A 22,355-nucleotide genomic window follows, 5' to 3' on the forward strand; every position below is an offset into this window, starting at 1 on the left:
AATCTTATTAATTAATTAATTAATGAATTAATCAATTCATTATTCTCATTAAACAGTAGATGCACTATAAAAATGCTGGTTTGTTACAACACATGTTTGGGTCAAATATGCACAAACCCAACCGTTGGTTTAAATTAACCTAGGTTTAAACTGTTTAATTTAAACCAACAGGTGGGTTTATCCATATTAGCATTTTTTAGAGTGTACAACCTTTGACGCATTAAGTGCCTGTAACTTAAACACACACACACACATATTTTGACCAGAAGAGGGCGCTATATGGTAACTAAAACTTGCTCTAACGAACCAATGCAAAATACTACGAGATAACAAAATATAAATTTACAATAACATTAAAACGTCTACAACCGTACATTTAATTACTTTGAACTTTCTTTGATTATAGCTTTGCTATACTCGAATGAGTTCAGTGTACTTCAATATGTTTATTTTTATTTTTACAAAGTTTTAAATAAACAAAATACTTACATAGTTGAATTTGTTCACTTCATCACAGAATGAATACAGTGAAGTATCTTGTACCTTTACTTCCACGTAAAACATGTACTGGTCGATGAAAAAAAAGAAAGATTTTCGACATAAGTTCTCTAAACTCAGTTACAGTTGCAGGTAGATACCAGCCCAATTTATGATTGGTTGTTTTTTCATATTCTGACCAATCAGCGTAATGTTGCTATGCCTCTGCGTCTCAGTGATTGGTGGAAAGAGTTGTCATTTGCCCTGTAGGTGATGTACAGTGCGATCGTGCCCATACAAAACTTAGTTTACATGCACCACGTCCACACTTACCGCGAGCGAAGCGGGAGAAGGAATTTGTCGTGACAGGAAAGCATACGCAAAGTTTGCTGTGAATCCCGGTTTACTTAAACGGAAGAGGAGCGCGTGCCACCATATCACAGCCCCATTTTCTTCTTTCCAAAGGTAAATGCGAGTTGTTTTAACACGTAGTCTAAATGTAAGTGTGATAATAGTCATCTGCTTTATGTAAATCATGTCAACTGATAGTGTGTGTAAGAGCATCAGGTCAGGATGACGGTGTTGTGTTCTAGTTCTGCTGGAGATGGTGTGATGTGATGCGCTGCAGGTCCGCAGTGGTGATGCTGCTACTGATGCTTGTTTATCAAACACCTTCACTATCACATCCAGCATCACTGCAGCATCATCAGTGGCACATGTATCATATCTGACTATCATCTCCTTTATCATTCCGTTTGCATGGCATGTAAGTGATATCCGTCATAAATTAAGACATTTCTGCATCAATAGCAGCATTAGTGTGCACTTTATTCAGTCTGCGTCATGTCGGAGTTCTCCAGGAGATAAACATTGCTGCATTTGATCACAGACCCACTGGATATTAAATATATTATATTAAAGAAATACATATTTAAAAAAGAATATTCAGCATAATATTTAATACTTTAAAGAACACTTTTTTTAAAGTGTCCTTGTTTCAGTGTAATTATAGGCTACATTTAAGTACTGAGTAATATTAATTAACTACATGTGTTTACTATGGGCTTAGGGTTATATTAGGGTTTGAGTTAGGCTTAGTTGCATGTAATTTTGAATACTTTTTAGTTATTACTATAGAAACTACTAGATGCACACAAGGACACTGTAAAATAAATATCTGTTAAATTTTCAGATAAATATTACTGAATATTTATCTATGAATTAATGATCAACATTCAGTAACATTCAATACCTAATATAGAGTATTCAAACTATTTCATATTTAGAACATGTCATAAAATGTTATAGAATATTCAGGATAAATAATGAATAATTTAATAGAACTGAATAGATTGTTTAGATAAAAATGTGATATATTCATATCAAACATTTTCATCAAAACTTTAATAGAATATTCGGCATAAACAGAATAGATTAGTTAATAGAATTGAATTCAAATATTTGATATTTAGAATATTTGAATGTTATCTAATATTTAATATTCAGAAAAATATAGAATAATCAGTATAACTCACCCACTATACCAATACACTTCTAACCACAAATAACATTTGCACATGTCGTGGGTTTATCATATTGGTTGTGTTTTGAAACTTAGTAAGCTCCCTAACTCAGTTGCTGATGGGTTTCACTTGATGGAGCTTAATGACAGAGCTGCATTGAGCAGTAGGTTGAGTTATCAACATGTTTAAGTGTGATATTGTGATATTTCAACAAGCCTCATATTTTACTGCCATGTTTAGTGTCGATTTGCTCCAGTATGTTGTATTTGGCTAAAAAATTCTTTTTTTTTCATTTTAAATGTTGTTTATTGCTGTTGTCAGGGGTCAAATTTGAAAGCATGCTTGTGATTCCAAGGAGGAAACAGTGCCAGTAGTGCATTGTGGCTGAAATCCAGCCCCACATAGTGTCTGCTGTCAGTGAATCAGGTTTAGTCCAGCACAGCACTCAAACATTGACTTATTGCATGAAACAATAATAAGAATTGATTACTGTTTTATTTTCAACGAGCTCTCTCGCTCTTACACGATCGAATTCAGAGAGCCTGAATGCTGACAAGTAATTTCTGAAACACTGTCAAATCTAATCCGGTCTACAGGGATTATGTTTTTCAAATTTTTTTCCTGCAGGTCTTAAGCTATGGTATTATACCGTGACACTCTTCGTGTGATAAACTGCATATGAATGCAAATACAGGCCATCAGAAATGGATAATCACAAAAAGCAGAACATTTTAATTTTCATGACCCACTCAGGAAATTACAGGGGCTGTTTGTTTAATCATTTGCTATGACGTAACATCGTATTACACCATTTTTCTTAAAAATAAAGGTTGTGGGGGGAAAGGTTTCAAAAAATCATGTCAGAAATTCAGATTAGGAATCTTATCTCAAAGTAATTACAGTAAATGCATCACCAAAAAGACTGTTAAATAAGACGCTAGAGGCTGGACAGCCAGTGAAGGGATGGACGCAGCTCAAGGATGTGTTTCCTCTCTTTCTGTTGCTGCTGTTATCCCCATCAGCGCTGCTCTGGTTACATAAGGAAGGTCCTTGCGTTGCACAGTCCTTGAAGTGATGAGTGCTACAACCCCTCTGTCACAACAAATTTATCAGAGCATTCAGCAGGAGACAGTGAGTCAAGTCACCTTTATTTATATAGCCTAGCGCTTTACACAATACAATACAGATAGTTTCAAAGCAGCTTTACAGTGAGAACAGGAAAATAATTCAGTGTACAGCAGCTCTAAAAGAAAATAGTGTCATTGTTCAGCTGAAGTCAGCTCAGTGTTGATTCAGTTCTATTGTAAAGGAAGATCATCAATTATTAAATTAGTTCATTTAATCTATAAAACAGTTCTGCAGAAAACAGCGATGTCATCGTCCAGCACAGTTCAGTTCTCATCCAATAGTGTCAGTGCAGTGAAATCAATAATATTGTTGAATATTAAGTGTCCTCAACTAAGCAAGCCAGAGGCGACAGACAGTGGCAAGGAACCCAAACTCCATCAGGTGACAGAATTGAGGGGAGAAAAATCTCCTTGGGAGAAACCAGACTCAGTCAGGGGGCCAACGAACGAACATAGTGTGATTATGATTCAGTCTGCATCACAAGTCAGAAATCAGATTGTGGATTGGTAGCATTCAAATATTTCATACAGTTCCTTTTGCTTGAAGATCAGATTCATCACGCCAGTATGGAGACGAAGCTGGTCATAGGTCTGTGGTCTTGTCTGGTTCTTGTGGTCTTTGCTGAGGATCTGAGCCGATGGCTGTCGTGTCGACGAGGCCTTCACAGGGGATTGTCTAGTAGACAGGATCTCTGCTGACATTCAGGGCTGCGTTGTGGTCGTGTCTTCTTGGTGCTGGTCCACCATCTGATCTGGATATGGACTGGATACGGCTGACTACGGTAACCTCGGGATATTCATTTAAGGGGGAAATTAACAAAGTTAAAGGTACTGTTCCCCAAAAAATGAAAACCCTGTCATTATTTACAGTACTCACCATTATGTCTTTCCAGACTTGTATGCTGTTATTTTTTTCATGGAACACAAAAGTAAACATATTTACACAACTCTTTCCATAAAACTAAGAGTTTGGGTTCAGAAGACTGCGGGCCTGTCCAAATACCCACACTTGCAGTCTTGGACACTTGACTGTCTCAAGTCTGAAAAATCTCCAAAGCTCAGTGCCCTTAACTTACACTCCAGGTCGGACCAGAAGTTGTTAAATGGGACAGTCTAGCCTATGGAGGACTGTTCTTGTCACCTAGCAACTTAGACAGCTGCCTAAAAACAAAACAGGGTTCAAACCCTGTCTAAATATGTTCACATTGGTCCATTTATGAATATGGACATAATAAAGAGTATAAACTATATCTTGGTAAGATATGTCAACATTTGAATTGTTACATTTGTATCATTAGATACATTAGATTATTTGAGTAAGTTGAAACCCAATACTTACATTTAAAAGTGTAATGTGGCAATTTCTCTCAAAAATGTCCTGTCATCACCGGTGCGCAATGAATTCTGGGATAGGCTAGGCTGCGAAGGATCCATCCGTTGTATCCTTCATTGCCCGCGAAACAAATGACGCATTTCGAGGCCGCATCTGAAGGTGCCTTCGACTTGGGACAGCTTCCGTCGTGCCGCGGTGACTCAATCGACCTGCGAATGCGGCCTTCGATGGATTCAGCCTCTGAATTGGGATTTTAAAGTGCAAATTAATAAAAATCAAAACGTGTAAATAAAGCTGTATTCTGTGTGTGTAAATGTGTAAATAAATCATCAGGTAATCAAAAGTTCTTCACACACTTGCAGTCTTCAGGCCCACTTAAACTCTTGGGCCAAATAGATGTAGACAAGTAGTCTAGTGCAAAGACTGCAAGTGTGGGTATTTGGACAGGCCCTTGGAATATAATAATAATAATAATTTGTTAAGTCAAAATATAACACTTTTCTAGGCACTTAAAGCGCTTTACATATGGAAGGGGGGAATCTCCTCAACCACCAATGTGCAGCATCCACCTGGATGATGGGATGGCAGCCATAGTACGCCAGAACACGCACTGCACACCAGCTTATTGGTGGAGAAGAGATAGAGTGATTAAGTCTATCAGTATATGGGGATGATTAGGAGGCCATGGTGGTGGACAGTGGCCAATGGGCAAATCTGGCCAGGATGTCGGGGTTAAACCCTACTCTTTTTTGAAGGGCATCCTGGGATTTTTAATGACCACAGAGAGTCAGGACCTCGGTTTAACGTCTCATCCAAAGATACTTTTTTTCACAGTATAGTGTCCCACACAGACCACAGTATGAGCACCCCCTGCTGGCCTCACTATCTCCTCTTCCAGCAGCAGCCTAGTTTTCCCAGGAGTTTTCCCATCCAGGTACTGACCAGGTTTAACCCTGCTTAGCTTCAGTGGGCAACCAGTCTTGGGCTACAGGGCGATGGTGCTCAAGCCATTGGGACTACCTTTATGGTGCTTTTTGTCATTTTTTGGAGCATGACAGACAGACTCACTACAAACGAATCACTACAAACTGAATCACTACAAACTGTTGTTAAGGAAAGAGCTGTGAATGGGTTTGGAGTGACATGAGAGACATTATGACAGAATTGTTTTCTGGGTAAATTATTCCTTCAATGCTGTTATTTGTGATCTTTAGTATTGTTTGTTCTTTGCAGACCCTAAAAACACTCAGAACAGCTTAGAAAATCTGATTGAATCTTCTGCCTCTATCACCCTAGTAGTTTAATCTCTTGAACACTACATACAATTACTATAAGGCATCTTATAAGATGTGCTGCTTTCTATTCTGCTTGTGTCCAGCTTTGTGATCTGTGGCACAGTTTATGTGTTGGATCAGTGATCAGTATTTGAACTGGTTGTGCCTGAAGGTTCATCAGCGTTCACGGATCAGAGCTCAGCGAATATGTTTTTGTCTGCATGATGAAACCATACTGAGACTCTCTCCCTTTGCTTTTATCGATCTGCCTTTTATGGCAATACAAAACCTGGATTCAATTTGCAGCTGCGTAAATAAGGAGGGATATAAACACAAAATCCCAAGAAAAATGCTGGAAAAAGCATTCCAGAGCAATAAAAGGCGTATTTGATCGTTTCTTCCTTCAGCGTTGAGTCTCAAAGGATAGTTTACATCTCCCTGAAATACTGGTAAACCATTAGGTTTCCACTCTTCTAATGATAATTTATTGATGTTTCCATACAAAACATCTTACATTTAAGTTAAAATATAATATACATGTATAGACGGAACCAGAATTAACTTTAAACAAATAAAAGCCACTTTGTCTCTCCCAAAGCTTGTGCGAGAGAAAGAGAAATCCATTATCTCATCTATTATGCAGTTATAGCAGTGTATCAAAGTGCATCGTTTGGTTGACGGTAAACTGTAAGAAAACACCATGGGTCCTTTTCAGCATCTTGTCCTGAGCAAACTCGCAGAGTCCTAAAATACCCGCATGGGTCAGAGTGTGGAACTGGGGCGAGAGCGGGTCACCAGAATGCTAGAGAGTTTATTTGTGGACAAGTACGAGTGTGCGTTTGCCCCAGCCGACGGCTGTGTGTTTGTGTGGGAAAGCGCTTCGATCCATCAGTAGCCTCTTTATTCCCCAGCCCCACGCTTTGACGGAAAAACAATGGACAGAACATAAGAGGCGCCTTTTTGCTCTGGGCTCTTAAGACGGGCTCACCCCTGCCTCAACAAAGCCTTCTGACTGAGAGAGCAATGCAACAATAAAGCATCAGACTGCATAAAAACAGATGCTAACCACTGGACATTCTTAAAGGGGAAGCGTGCAATTTCTGCACCACTAGTGAACAAAATGGAAAGAGTGTATGATCATGCCAAAGTGGCCCCCATGATGTCTTTCTCAACAGGTCTTTCTGGCCCAAGTAAAAAGAGCCTGCAGCAAAGTATCTGATCGCTTAGAAAAGTAACAGCACACCTTCCCTCAACAAGCCACATGATGTAAGAAGTATTGTTTTAGTATTATTTATATATTTATTCTTATTTTGAAGTTTTTTTGTCTGATTTCATTTTTATTTCAATTAATGAAAATTATTTTTAGTAACTTGAGTTTTAGTTAACAACAACACCACTGGATTTAAGGTTTTGTTGATTAAATGTGAACTGTGTAGGACAAGTTATGTACCAAAGTTTAGGGATTGGAACCATGAGAAATCGAACGTCTCCAGTTCCACTTCTGATTCTTCTTCACAAACCAGATTCCTCAACGTTTCCATCAACAATTCTTTTAGTATTTTTGAGGAAGAAATTAGTTGGGAAGACAATACAATTCTGTTGCCAAATGATGAGATCATTTCAATTATTAATATAATATAAAACAGTTCTCACACAAGGTGTTTTAAGCCTTGTATCCACTTAAGCGTTTTTTTTCCTCAGAGGCTAGCGTATTTTTCCAATTTTTTTAATGGGAGTACCCATGTTTTTTACAACGAAAGCAGCGTGACGAGGCACTGAATGTCTATTTCATACATCTGAGCGTTTTTGAGGGCGGGGGCGGGGGGGTTAGGGGGGGATATGGTCACCGAGATTTGTGGACGTAGAGTGTAAAAAAGTTGGGCATCGCAACTCTTATTCCTTCCACTGTTAAGCAAAAATTTCCCAGTACCGATTGTTGCTAATTGCGGCGTTCGGAGCACGAGTCTGCGCAATAACTAATTATAACATATTATAATATCTTATCTATAATCATCTTATAATTTCCCATTATAAACTTAATGGGAAAACTCACACTTGAAAATGTTTACATGATGAGAACTAACTAAAATGACAGAAACCATCTTTGGAAAAGAGTAATTGGAATTTTTAAGTTTGGCTCGTGTTCAATTCGATTACATTGAGAGGGCGGGATTAAAGACCTATACTGCAGCCAGCCACCAGGGGGCGATCAAATTGTTTTGACTTCACTTTTTAGGATGCGTGCGGCACACTTGGTTGAGGAATGTTCAACTTTGGGTTAAACTACAATGGTTGCACTGTATGGTTATATTTGAGCTACAAAAGCTCCTGCTTATAAGATTAATTTGTTTAAGAATTGTATGATTCACACTGTAGATTCAGTTGCATTGTAGATTCTGAATAATTGGTTTCTAACCCTTCCCAAGTACTATGCTTGAGCAATAGTAATCTAACCTTGTTCAACAGATAGTGCCGCCTCAAATTCACGGCACTGGTTGACTTAGAGTTCGCTCACAAATAGAGTGTAATGCAATCTATACAGCTGTGATACTCATCCCAGGACATCCCTGTGTGTGCAGGTGTATACCTCCCACCCCGCCCCACCACGGCCCTCACCTGTGTGTTGCGGTGCTTCCCATGTGAGCCGACCTGGGCCGGCAGCCCCTTCTTGCACCGCCCGCCGACCCGGCCCATGGTCACCATGACGCGCTCCAAAACCTTCCAGGCGTACCTGCCCAGCTGCCACCGCACCTACAGCTGCATCCACTGCAGAGCACACCTCGCCAACCACGACGAACTCATCTCCAAGGTGATTAATGAGCGGAGAAATTACCACCTGACGACACGAACAAACATGTTTGTTAAGCATATGAGAAGCGCACAGATTGGAAGATCAACACATGCTGTTTAATGTCACATCAGTTCTGCACGGATGAAAAGCTGGTTTTTAACACGCTTTCAGATTAACATTTAAGTGAGATATCACATGCAATTCTCTTTTTTTCTTTTAGTCCTTTCAAGGAAGTCAGGGCAGAGCTTATCTCTTCAACTCTGTGTAAGTTGCTTCTGTGTTTTTAAGTGGATATTTGTTTGTACAGTTCTGTTATTTGAAGGAGTTTGACATGGCAGTTGTGCGCATATACACTACCGCTGAAAAGTTTGGTCTGAAAGCTTTTTTTCTGTTTTAAAAAAAAAGACTCTTTTGCTCACCAAGGCTGCATTTATTTGATCAAAATACAGTAAAAACAATAATATTGTGAACTTTTATTACACTTTAAAACGTTGTTTTATTATATTTGAAATGTATTTCATTTCTGTGATGCAAAGCAAAATTTTCAGCATCATCACTTCAGTCTTCAGTGTCACATGATCCTTCAAAAATCATTCTAATATGCTGATTTGCTGCTCAAGAAACTATTATTATTATTATCAAACTTAAAAATAGTTGCTGATTAATATTTTTTGTGAAAACCATGGATGCATTTAATTTTTCAGGATTCGTTGATGAATAGAAAGTCACCTGATTATATCTTCCTTTCCTTTATTGTGTCTCACTGGTGTCCTCAGGGTGAACGTGGGATGTGGCCCTGCAGAGGAGCGGGTTCTGCTCACCGGGCTTCATGCAGTGGCCGACATCTACTGCGAAAACTGCAAAACCACACTGGGGTGGAAATATGTAAGGAAACCCTCACAACACATGGAAAGTTAAAGCACATTTACATAAAAGTGACATCACCTCATAACACAGGTCATTTACACATAGTAGTCTTAAATGTACAGTACCAAAAACAGCGTAGAGGGGGTGGAAAATGGAAAAACTGAATTATAGCGATGATGCGAGACACTTTGGCTAACATTATAACTGCACATTAGTTCACCCAAAAATGACAATTCTGACTTTCTTTCTTCTGTGAACTGTTTTGCCCATATAATGAAGTCAATGGGGTCCAAAAAATGTTGGACCCCACTGAAGAAAGAAAGTCATACAACAACATGAGGGTGAGTAAATGATGACAGAATTTCAATTTTTGGGTGTACTATTCCTTTAAAGCTTTCCATTTACACCCATAAGTCCCGTGCTCAACAAGTAGCCTACTTGCTGCCCCATTTACCTGAAGAAAGTGAATGTTTGCATGTTAACATTGACCGAAAAAGTCACCAGAGTCACGATCACTCGAGATAATAGCACATTGTTAATATGTATGGCATTGCGAGTTCAAGCTTGCTCATAAAGGCTTGTCTAAGCAGGACACATTCCTTGCATGGTGTCCATTTTTAATCAGCAGCTGTGCCGCATGCCGATTGTTTTTTGGGGCTAGTGGATTTCCGGTCGCCCTTGACATGGAGTCTGGACCAATGCAAACACCAATATGCACACAAACAAGTATACGTTCCCATAGTGGCCTGGTTATTTATAAATACGGCAGATATTTCTGTCAGTGTAAATGCAGACGTTTCAGAGAAGCTTGACCTAGTGCCCTTCTCCAGAAATCTGATGAGTGCTCCCTTCTGCCTGCATCCATCAGCTATAAAAAGAAAGGACAAATATTTAATGCTGAAACAGTTTGACCTATCTCCTGTGATGACCATGTTTTTAATTACTGACTTAAAATTAATTAAGTCATGAATGTCTGAAAACTGTCCTGACACAATAATGAAGGAAAAAAGCCCCATTAAAGGAATAACAATTTATATTATATATATATATAAAATCGGAAAAATTGTATCATAGTGAGGACACCTGTGAACAGTCATAATTTGGCCCTTTTATGATGGGATAAGGCTAGCCCAGCTAACAGGGAACATTCTCAGAACATTCTGGAAAGGTTCTCTCAAAATTATGAAAAAAATATTATTTTAGTAACCTTAATAGAATGTTTGTACAAAGTTATCTGGTCTTTAATAATGTTCTCAAAACATTAGCACAAAAACATTATTTATACATCACTTGTGGAATGTTTTTTTTTTTTTTTTTACCTGAAACATTTAAAATGTTACTAATTGTTTCAGAATGTTTAGAGAACATTTGAAAGTAACGTTCACATAACATTTTCAAAATGACGAAATGGAACGTTCCCTAAACTTTCGCATAATCAAGAAAATATTTCTTTTTTTTTTTTTTTTAACTGGACATTTTGTACATTCAGAGAACATTCAACTTTTTCGTAATTTAATGGGAATGTTAGCAAAACATTCTTAGAACATATTTTGGTAACACTTTAGTTTAGGGTCCAATTCTCACTATGAACTTGTTGCTTATTAGCACTTATTATTAGGATTGGCTGTTTATTAGTACTTATAAAGCACATATTAATGCCTTATTCTGCATGACCATATTCTACATCTCTTTATCTCTTATCCTACCTAATTCCTAAACGTAACTACCTCACTAACTATTAATAAGCAGTAATTAGGAGTTTATTGAGGCATTAGTCGTCAAGTTTATTTATTAGTCGTTGTTAATAGTTAGTGAGAATTGGACCCTAAACTAAAGTGTGACCCTTACTTTAGTTAGCTGGGAGTTCAGGTTGTAAAATATCATGTGGTACGACTCCCCAAAAAGCGTAATGTATTTTTAATGAATAATTCATGATATTTGAAAAGATACTTTTTGCATTGCATTGCAACTTTTTGATAATAACTATTAAGATGTGTACACTCACATGTATTCAAGGTGGAAGGAAAATGAAATTAATTTTAAGGTTACACCACATGACATTTTTAGAGTCATTCAGTTGTTGTTGTTTTTTTGCCTTGAAACTTTTTCAAAAATGATTTTTCCTTTTTATTGTGAACAGTCTGTCCATAAATGATGACGAGTTTTACATCCAAGTTAGTCCTGCGGTCAATTTCGTTTCTTGCTCTCCTCCTGCCCCCAGGAACATGCCTTTGAGAGCAGTCAGAAGTACAAGGAGGGCAAGTTCATTATCGAGCTCGCCCACATGATCAAGGACAACGGCTGGGACTGAGCGAGCGTCCTGGAGAGAGCAAGCAGATGACGGGTGGATGGTGAATGCGTGGGTGAATGACTGACTTTGGTTTGCCATTACCCTCTTAAACCCTTGTTGTGGAAAAATTCATATTTTCTTTGTATTTTATTTTCAATGATTTAACAAATGAATGCCATACATTCATTTGTCTGTATTCTGAGTTTCTTTTATGATGTTAGTACAACTGCAGGGTGTGTGTGTGTGACCCAGAGGTGAGAAGATTAGGGGGTTAGGGGAGCCACAGGGGTTCCTCTGTGTCTTTTGTTTAGTGGGGGCTGTAAGAGATAGCCTTTGAAAGAGATAACACTATAAAAATGCGGGCCAACCTCTGCTCTGGGTCTCACTCTGTCTGCAGCTGGTCTGTGGGCAGACTGGGAACATTTCTTGCAAGAAATAAATATCTTTTAAGAACAATTTGATCCTGATGTCTCTTATGCCTGATGCTGTTTTGTTAGTTACTTGTTTTTGCCTCTACAAGTTGGTGTCAGAAACGTGGGATCCATGAGGTTTCTTCTGGCCCTGAGAAAGCGGATTGACGGACTGATCACCCTAAAGCACAAAAGGCTTTAGTCTTACCTCGCCGAATTGAGAGAGAAGAGCCAAAACTGCTATCAGGGCCGGGAGGAACCCACTGGATTCAGAAAGAACTCGGAGGCAGTAAAAGCATCTCGGGTAAGAGACAGTTAAAATTATTTTATTTTGTGTGGTGTAATCTGATATGACTGTGAGTGAACGTGAACCATTTTGGCTGAGTTTTGCTTTGGTACGAGCGAAGAGGTGATTCAGATAATCACAATTGTTTGGGGAAGAAATTGAAGTAGCTTCGGATCGGTTTTTTCCACACTTAGCTCGTTGGTGGACGGGAGTGCCACAGGTGATTCAGATAATCACAATTGCTGATTAGTTAGTTTTACTCAAAATCTCTGTAACCTGAGAAAAAATTTTTTACAAGTGGACGGAAGAGCCACATCAAATCAGAATTAATAGAGCGCTAGAAAGTGCTTAGGCCTATGGGAAGATTTTGAGTGGAACGTAATTACAGAAACCCGACCGATTTTGGGTGACGAAAAAAGATCGGATCTGTCGAAGACGTTTGACAGATATTGTAAGACACGTGTCGAAGTTGTGAAATCCAGAAGGGAGATTCAGCCAAAATGGAGTCATCTAACAGTAAAGTAGACCATTTTTACACACCGGTTTTCTGTAAAATGGAAAAATTACAGCCAGAAATGCATGCAAGAAATTGGGAAACGGATGATTGTTAAGCAAAGGGGAAGTGAAAATATTTGTACTAACAAACGCACACACGACGCACACACAAACACATACACTGATTTTCTTTCTGCTATCTGCAATGAAGAAACTGCTTGCAAATCTTTTTGTGTGTCTGATGAAACTTTGAGCAAAGCTATGACTGATGATTTGAGCAGTGTTGTAAATGATGAGCGTATGAGATTGTGCAAAAGTACAGGGTTTTTCTGAAGTGCCAATTTATCCGTTACTAGTCAAAGAGTTGTTGTAACGTTAGTTTGTTCATGAGTGTAAAAATGTGAACAAACAGTGAATTGTTGGATGGAAAAGAAGCAGATAAAAGAGAACAGAGTCGATACAGAAGGAACTGGCATGTAGGGAAAAGAGAGTTTTTCCTGATGGAAAATACAAACAGTGAATTGTTGGATTGAACAGATACAGAGGAAACTGGCATGTAGGGGAAGATAAAATTCATATTTATGAACGCCTGATTAAGTCAAATCAAGTTGAAAGGATATGAAAAGTGAGTTTTAGATAAAAATAAGGCATTGAGTATGATTAACAGGGATTAACATGATATAAAGATAAGGAATGTTTCATTAAGCAGAACGGGAAAAATTCTATATTTTAGAGATAAAATAATTATTGAAATGATGTTTATTTTGACAACCATTGTCTTTTTGAACCTAAAGGGTCCAGTTATGCTGGGAGTATAGCAACAGTGCTAGCTTATTAAGCCGGCTTCCGGATGTTAATATGTACCTGATTTGTAATCAGTGTTGTTGATGATAACACAATTAGATAGATGTAAAGACAGCTATGTCCAAAGATTTTGGAAATCAATAATGTACAAAGTCAGATATTTTGTTGAAATTAAGTCATTGAAAGACAAGGACATTGTCTGTTTTATAAAGGAAATTGTTGGAGATAATTTCCCTAGACACGTATGACTAAAAGTTAATCAGAAACTTTGCGAAACCCGCTTAGAATATTTTGATTTTCCATGTCGCTTATGAAAATTAATGTTCTGCCAATAATAATGATGTGGATGTGCTTTATTGTATTAATGTTATGAAAACAAGGTTATTTAAGAGTAGATTGCCATATTTTTGTAACAAGAGTTGAAGTTGCAAGCGGCTAGAGACTGAGAACAAGATTTGAGGAATCTTGTGATTTCTGTGGAACAGTAGAGATAAGTGGGACTGAATAATGATAATATTAAGTTGAATCTGCATACTAACCATTTGAATAAGCTATCAAACCAGTGTTAATGAAATTAATGACATGCTAAATTTCTTTATACTGTATGAAGAGTAACTGAATAGTCCTGATACAAAAGAGAGCAAATGCTGTAAGCAGCTCTGCTCTGAAGCTCTCAGTTTAAAGAGATTTGCAGATTATGTTTTTGTAAAAGTTTGATTCTGATTGGAAAGATCAACTTTGACTGGCTCCAAACAAAGAAAGTGCCAAACTAACACAAATTTAAAGAAAAGTCTGTGTTAATATGGGTTAGAAAGTAGATCAGTGTTAATATGATGAAGATTGTGATTCGGCTATTGTAATTGAATTTGCAGCGGACAGTGGGGGAAAATGCAGAGAACTTATCAGGGGCTCTGTTTGCATTTCATGAATAAGAACATTCAGTGACTGTAAAATGTGATGATATAGAGAGACAAATCTAACAAATGATTTATAGTGATAATCATAAAATGTATGACAAAGCAGAGAGCGCAGCCTCAAAAGCTAGTAGGAACCATAGAAGCAGATTGATAAACTCCTAGAGAAAACATTGAAGTCAGGTATTAAATTATGGCAATGAAAACCTGACAACTAAAATTGAAATGAAATTTTAAACGTTATTAAGAACTAGAATAATTCTCATTTCTTTAAGATAAAATAAGCAGAAGCAGTGTTACAGGATTAACAGTTGCTAAATGTAAAATGTGTAAGAAGGCATTTGATTAAACAAAAGCTTGTTGTTGACTATGAAAAGAGCTAGCAGCTGATGTTTTGGGTTCAAAAGATAAGATTGTGAATTGGCCAAAACAGGTTTGCTTATCCGAATTTGGTATGTGCTGTGACTGAAACTGCCACAGTTTCAGTGCAACAGAGACTCATTCTGAGTGGAAATTTGTAATGTCTAAATTACAATACATGTAATTTATGGAAAAGATGCCTTAAGATGGTAGATAAAGTCTGAAGTTAAAAGTTTATGAGAATGCAGTGTATCAGTCCTGAATGCCTCAAGAGTCTCTCTCTCTCATTCAATATCAGCTGAAAGCTGTTGTCTGAGCCTGTGTAAAGCACAGTGTTTCAGTTGAAAATCATAGACACAGAGATGTTAAAGGAAATCATTGCCATTCAAAGGGCAATTTATACTTAAAACGTTTTAAAAGTAAAACTGAAAGACTTTAAAGAAGTCTTTAAAATAATACTGTTTTGAACTTGTTTATTTTAGGACCAGTGACTTTGTCTCATTTTAGCCTCCACCATAAAACAGGGCTGATGGCTCCGGCTACAGAAGTAACAGTACACTGAATGTACGATTGTGATCTAAATTCACTGACTACAATCTAAGCAGCTAGGTTGCTGCCTTTAAAATGATTAATGAATTTAAGTGATTAAATACTGCTGTTATTAATCCGTCTCCCTTTGTTTAACACTAGTAGGCAGTCCGAATGGCTCTGATGACTCTTGAATGCGCCTTTTCCTAAGCTCCAGAAAACAACAGATTATGTTGAAGAAAACGGTCACAGATTCTGTAATGGGGAAAAGCGGTTACCAGTGTGTACGAGTGATTACTTCAAAGACGGGTAAGATCTTAAGGCCAAAAGGACAACCTAAGACAGAAGGATCACGCAAAAACACTGGGCATTTCCTGATGGAGGTGTTTTTATGTGAGATGGATATGAGAGTGGCGCTGATTGACTGAGTGGCGATCAGCTTCAGCAGATCATTGAGAGGCGAGATGAGCTGTAAGAAGTTCAGTCTGCCCCAGAAAATGTGAGCCCCTATACCACTCACCAGAAACCGCGTTGATTGTATGGCTTGTCTTCCATTGTGACATGTGTCTGCATCTATGCCAGGGAGACAACACCCTGAAGAAAAGAAAATTATTGCTTAAGAGCTAATGGAAATAGGCTTTCAAGAGCCAACTGAGACCGTGAGGTGATTGTCATTATTTGTTGTGGAGACCGTAACAAGACGTATTAATTTATATAAGGAACATGATGTTGGTTGCCTTATGGGCAAAGAAAATTTTTGAACTTCTGAAGGTCGTTAGACATGGTGGTGGCTAAAGATGAGGACAGCTTGTGATGAGTCAAGAGAAATTTCTGAAAAAAAACGAAGGTTAGGTGAATTGAGTATTTAAACTAAAGATAACCTTAGAAAAGATCATAGCATAATGTGTTTTAGATTATTGTAATGGTTCTAATTTGAGTCAAACATTTGTATTTTGACATTTGTGAACTATTAAGGATTGACTATGACTATGATTATTTTAGTTACAGTCCTAGGAGGCTGTTGAAAAGATTATTTGCTTATAATGAGAGAGAAAGAGACTGCTTGAGTGGACTGCTGAGAGACTGCTTGATACTCTGTCTGTCTTTTTGTTATCAGTCAGCCAAGAAAGATGAGCAAAGTAAGATAATGAACCAAAACAATCCAGCTGATTTTTCTAAAATCAAATGAATAATGAACAGACATGCCTTGAAACTGGTTAAGAGTCCATAAATAAAAACATTAGATAAAAGATACAGGAAAATGTAAGGTTAAACTGTCATTTAAAATTTAAATATTTTTAGAGAAAATATATAAATAAGAAATATGAGCGGTTCATAGTCAGGGATGAGTGTGAGTGTTAATTCATGTTTTGAACAGTATGTGTTAGTTTAGGACAACCATTCTGTCTGAATAGTGTGTATAAATTTGTCATTTAACCTCTGGAAAGAGTGTTTTAGTATTAAGGCAAATGAAAAATTTGAAAGTAAGCTGAGGATTGTGAGTCAATCTGATGAGAAGGCAACACAGAACATAGGACGAGCCTTAAGTTAATTGATCATCGAGCTCTGTCTGTTAATTGTTATTTTGGTCATTTCTGATGTGCAGTAAATTTGAATTACTTTCTGGACAGGTTTAAGTATTGATGTGTAAATTTTGTTTCAGAGGCAGAGAAAGATGTCTAAAGGAAATTTGGCTTAAGGACAACGTTTGGGCTAGCAAACTTTATCCAAACAAATGTTACCAGATAAATATTAACAAATATTGCAGTTTTTTCCTGTAGCTCAAACATTAGAGTGTGACACCTGTAACGCCAAGGTCATGGGTTCAATTTCCGAGGGAAAGCAAGAACTGATAAGAATGTAAATGTGTACCTTGAAATGGAAGTCACTATGGACGTCTGATAAAAGTAAGAGAATTTTATTACGTTAAATTTATGCACGAGATGAGTGTCGTGCATAAAGAGGAGGATGAATATGCTCGTGGCGGGAACAAGAGAACGCACAGGAAAACAAGTGATCAGATGAGTCTTTGAACTTTTTAGTATGGATAATTTGTATTCAGGCCACAAACAAAGACATTTCGGCCTCACAGGGGGGGCTAAACCCACTGTCTTCACAGCAGGCTGAGAGGTTATCTAGCTTTGACCTCATCGGTATGTGAGGACAGTAAAAGTCCAGGAGGAACCCACTGGTGGTCAGATAAGAGCCTTTCAACTCTTCAGGGGGGGGCCTGAACTCTTCAGGGGGGGCCTGAACTCTTCAGGGGGGCACCTTGCGCAGCGCATAACTTAACATTTTTCATTTTGCAGGATGTCAGAACGGATTGAACCAAACAGAACTGATTCTGTATTGTTTTGTTAACATGAGCAACGTGGGTTGAATGTTTTTTTTAGGGGACAAGGACCCTGAGTGCTATTCAGTGAGCAAAATTATCTGGTGACAATAATGTTTCAGGCTGTTGAATCCACAGGTCACACCAAAGGGACGACAAGACAAGCGGTCACTAACAAAATCACTTAAGGTCTGCTTTCACAGGTGACAGCAGACAGTAAACGACTCATTCCAGTGGGGGTGCAATCATGATCTAAGGGAAAACCTTGTAAGGATTTGAAAATCAACCAACCAACATCAGCAACCCCACACGCCAACGCGAAGAATAAAGCGAGAGATCAAGGATATGTGCTAGAAACATTCCTCTCTTGCCCACGCTGGAAAGACCATTTCAACGATGCGCAAAGTGTCAAAATGGTGAAGATGGAACATCCATGGGGCAACGAGATGGTCAACACATCTGGAGAAAGATGTGGACCAACTGATGGTTTAAGTTTAGCAGAAGAATATGTTTCGTGATGACTTTGATGATTGTATTTGATTGAATCAAACTAGGTATTGATTTGTTTGGTGCAAATGTAGAAAATCTATTAACTAATGTGTAATAAGCTATGAAAGACAGTCCATAATGGAAGTATTAGAGTTAATATTGAACAACTACATTGGTTAGAAGGATGCAGGGTTTGAAATGAGGGATTTTTATTCTACTTTTAATCTTTGAATTTTATTGGTAAACATTTTTATTCAAATCAACCAGGGGTGTTAAATTGATATGGTTTTCCTACTATGACAATCTATACTATTTCTTGTTTATACTGGAGTAACTGAGGGTCCGATTTATCGGGAAATACGGTAACAGTGCTTATCCATTTAGCCCGGCTTCAGATAAAATGTTTACTTGCTTGCTCCAAAGTTTTTATTTTTATTTTATTTTTCTTATTTCTTTCAAGGTTCAAGTAGAGTGATCAGGTATATGAAAATCAGACATGAAGGGTATAACTGTGATGTAAGAAACTCGAATTAATTCTAGTCTTATGTAAAGACTTGAATTGATTCTATTCTGAAGATTTAATAGTATAATGGGTTTGATTAGAAAACAAGAGTGAATTTTTCTATGTTGTTTATCAGAGAATGATAAAGAGGAGGAATTTGTTGTGGAAAAATTCATATTTTCTTTGTATTTTATTTTCAATGATTTAACAAATGAATGCCATACATTCATTTGTCTGTATTCTGAGTTTCTTTTATGATGTTAGTACAACTGCAGGGTGTGTGTGTGTGACCCAGAGGTGAGAAGATTAGGGGGTTAGGGGAGCCACAGGGGTTCCTCTGTGTCTTTTGTTTAGTGGGGGCTGTAAGAGATAGCCTTTGAAAGAGATAACACTATAAAAATGCGGGCCAACCTCTGCTCTGGGTCTCACTCTGTCTGCAGCTGGTCTGTGGGCAGACTGGGAACATTTCTTGCAAGAAATAAATATCTTTTAAGAACAATTTGATCCTGATGTCTCTTATGCCTGATGCTGTTTTGTTAGTTACTTGTTTTTGCCTCTACACCCTCTTCTACCCTCCATCTCCTGCTGACACACACGCCTCTAGCTGGAGCCAAATCAGGAGAGCGGGCCGCCCCGGGGGGCTTTGTGTGTCTGGAGGAGAGAGCGCACGCGTGTGTGTGTGTGTGTTTGTGTCCGACCTGGCACATGGGAGCACACAGATACATGAATGCATACACAAGGTGTACAGACATATGTGTGTAAAAACAACAGCATACGCTCTCACGCTCATCTCAGCCCGACTGTTTATACTACAAGCGGCTCTATTCATACACGTATATGACATAAGGCAGGGCTCAGAGGGCACGTTGTGCTTGGCAGGATCAGGGTCACGAGTTCGCCGAGCTGATGGGGCTTTCTCCACTTTGCGTTAGTGAGAAACTACCAGGCTGACCTATCCGAATTCAGCACCATCTGCACAAGCGTGGAGACTTGGCATGGAGAGATCTCTGAATAGAGCTCTGACGGACCAACACAAAGGGCTTAAAGGAGTAGTTCACCCAAAAGTGAGAATGCACTATGAGAACTATTCCTTTAAACCGTCCAAAGGTGCGGTCACATTTACTGTTGCTTGGCACAATTTCGCAGACAAAATCCAGTCATTTCAATCCACGTGTTTCACATGAGGGCGAAAAAGTTTCCTCATGTTCAAGTTGGTTATGCGAATTCACTGCGCCGGCTAACAGAAAACTGCTTGGTTTGAAAGTGACTTTGATGTGTGAGCTGTGTTTCGTACATCGCTGCACTATTGAAATTCTGCTGAAATGTCACTAATGTGACCGCATCTTAAGAAGGGTAAAGTGAAATTTACTGAAATGCTTTTTGCAACTGATTTCGGATGAAACATGTCCATAATTACGTGAATGTAAACCTTTGTGTATAGCAGTTTACAAGGTGTATTATCTGGACATCTTTGTGTCTGTGTTCCATGTTCCAACAGTTTGTGCTGGTCCCAGTCTCACGGTGTTAATTCGTACTGACTGTTCTTGCGTGTTAATGGACTCTATAGGGGAATAAGGACAAAAGATGAGACCATACACTGGCTATCCATTAGGTTATTAAAATAAACAAATTCAATTTAAAAATACTATTCATCATAGCTCCTCTGTACCTAAATGACGCTTCACTGTCTCCAAAAATCACCAAAGACCCAACTGCAAATGAGTTGAACTAACAAAAGTTTTATTTATTTTTGCTTGGGTGAAGAGAATGGTAGCATGTTGGGTTGTATATAGTGGAAAACCAAACTTCTTGACGTATTTAATTGACACAAAATTTTAATTGATACGTGGAAATATATATGTGCATAAATGTATTTATTCACCATAACTGATTTTCATCTGTGTCAGGGACTAAGTTGTTGCATTTGTTATCGCTTTATGTCTGGACACCAAAATTTACTACTTTTGTATTCCAGTAAGAAGTTTCAACTGTAGTATATTTTATAAATGGATGATGGGAGAATTATGATATTATTGGAACTCCCATCAACATTGCTATAAAATGTCAATAAAACAGAAATATTGATTGATTTGCTTTATGTTTTTATTTTTCTTGGCACTTTTCATAACTGCATGCTGTTTTTAAAGAGACAGTTTACTCAAAAATAAAAATTCTGTAATTTACTCACCTTCATGTTGTCCAATCACAATGTCTTTTTATGGAACACAAAATTAGATGTTTAGCCTGTCCATGCCGCTCTTTTCCATACAACGAAAGTGAAGTCGGTCTAAAATGTACAGTAGACCAACATTTTTAAGTTATTTTAATTAATTTTTTCCTTTTCACATAGCTCTCAAATCCTAAAAGCAATGGCAGAGAAAAAAAATTCCAGCAAATAATGACTTAAATTTCTTTCTCTTTCACAAAACAATGGGATTTCTTAAAGGGATAGTTCTCCCAAAAATTCAAATTCTGTCATCATTTTACCTTCATGTTGGTTACCACTGACTTCCATTTGTATGTACAAAAAAACACTTCAACTACATAATATGTGTTTGGGAGGACATGAAGGTGATATTTTCTTTTTTGAGGGAACTATCCCTTGTCAAAACACTTGCAATACTGAGTACTTTTTTGGTCATTTACTGAGCTTGACTCCCAAGGTCCAATTATTTCATTGTATGAAAAAGAGCAGCTTGGCCATTTTGCTAATCTTTTCCTTTTATGTTCCACGTAAGAAAGAATACCCTACAAATTGGGAATGACATTAGTGTTAATAATGCTTGATAATATTGCTTGAATTACATTTTTTCTATGTTTTGTCTTAAAACTAAAAGTTGAACATTTTAAATTCAGCCCCAACTTGATTAACAGATACACTCCAGTCCTTCCTTCAACACTGCAAATGAGGTAAAAATCCAGATGTGGGCTCACTCTAACAAAAAGAGCATTATTTCAATATGGAGGAGCTTAAAATACAAGATGGTGGCTGCTCTCCATTCCTCTGTTGTTCCAGGGAGTGTGCCAGCCTTTCAGTTGCCCTACGTCTCCTCTTTACACAGACAGATGGCTCTGTGTTTGCACTGGAGGCCGCGTCTCCTAGCAACTGGCTCTCTCTTTCTCTCCTCAAGTTGCGGAGGAGGCAGTGCAAGTGTGTGTCTGTGAAGGGCTGGTGTCATTCAGTGTCTGGGTCCGGAGTTTATCTCACACACTCGCTGACTGGGGTTGTTTAAGGTCTGTCAGAGTTTGGCTGGTGCTCTGGTGAGTGTGTGGGCGAATAATAATATCACCTACAGTTGATTACCCAGCTCTCCGGTGGTTGATAGATGAATATGTAGACAGGAGGAGCTACAAAGAAAAACACACACTGAGGGCATACATACACTGGATTATAACTGTATCCTCTTGTTCCTAGTCCTCATATGACCTTCCGCTCTTGCAAAACGAGACTTAAAGCAATATATGTCTTGTCTCGCCGTTCCCTCGGCACGATGATCAAACAGAGGAATTATCACATCGCAAATAATGCCAGTATTAGTCAGAGAGCTGGATG

General features: G+C 38.1%; 1 protein-coding gene across 3 annotated transcripts; it reads left to right on the forward strand.

The window, feature by feature from the left end:
• The first annotated feature begins 773 nt into the window (after nucleotides 1-773).
• Nucleotides 774-20,891, forward strand: ypel2b (yippee-like 2b). Of its 3 annotated transcripts, none has more exons than XM_082179796.1 (7): nucleotides 774-942; nucleotides 3,675-3,909; nucleotides 8,314-8,543; nucleotides 8,746-8,789; nucleotides 9,302-9,410; nucleotides 11,614-11,792; nucleotides 19,363-20,891. In XM_082179796.1, the coding sequence occupies exons 3-6, from the start codon at nucleotides 8,427-8,429 to the stop codon at nucleotides 11,701-11,703; spliced, it is 360 nt and encodes a 119-aa protein (XP_082035922.1). In that variant the 5' UTR covers nucleotides 774-942; nucleotides 3,675-3,909; nucleotides 8,314-8,426; the 3' UTR covers nucleotides 11,704-11,792; nucleotides 19,363-20,891. The 3 variants fall into 3 exon arrangements, with proteins under 3 accessions (XP_082035922.1, XP_082035923.1, XP_082035921.1); XM_082179797.1 differs by having other exon boundaries at nucleotides 3,680-3,909; XM_082179795.1 differs by lacking the exon at nucleotides 3,675-3,909.
• Nucleotides 20,892-22,355: the final 1,464 nt, after the last annotated feature.

The sequence above is a fragment of the Leuciscus leuciscus genome (assembly GCF_965113295.1).
Source record: "Leuciscus leuciscus genome assembly, chromosome: 9".
Taxonomy (NCBI): Eukaryota; Metazoa; Chordata; class Actinopteri; order Cypriniformes; family Leuciscidae; genus Leuciscus; species Leuciscus leuciscus.

Coding starts and splice junctions, on each gene's coding strand:
- ypel2b (XM_082179796.1), top strand. CDS start 8,427: ATGGTCACCATGACGCGCTCCAAAACCTTCCAGGCGTACCTGCCCAGC. Junction 8,790..9,301: donor GCTTATCTCTTCAACTCTGT/GTAAGTTGCTTC, acceptor TGGTGTCCTCAG/GGTGAACGTGGGATGTGGCC. Junction 9,411..11,613: donor CCACACTGGGGTGGAAATAT/GTAAGGAAACCC, acceptor TCCTGCCCCCAG/GAACATGCCTTTGAGAGCAG.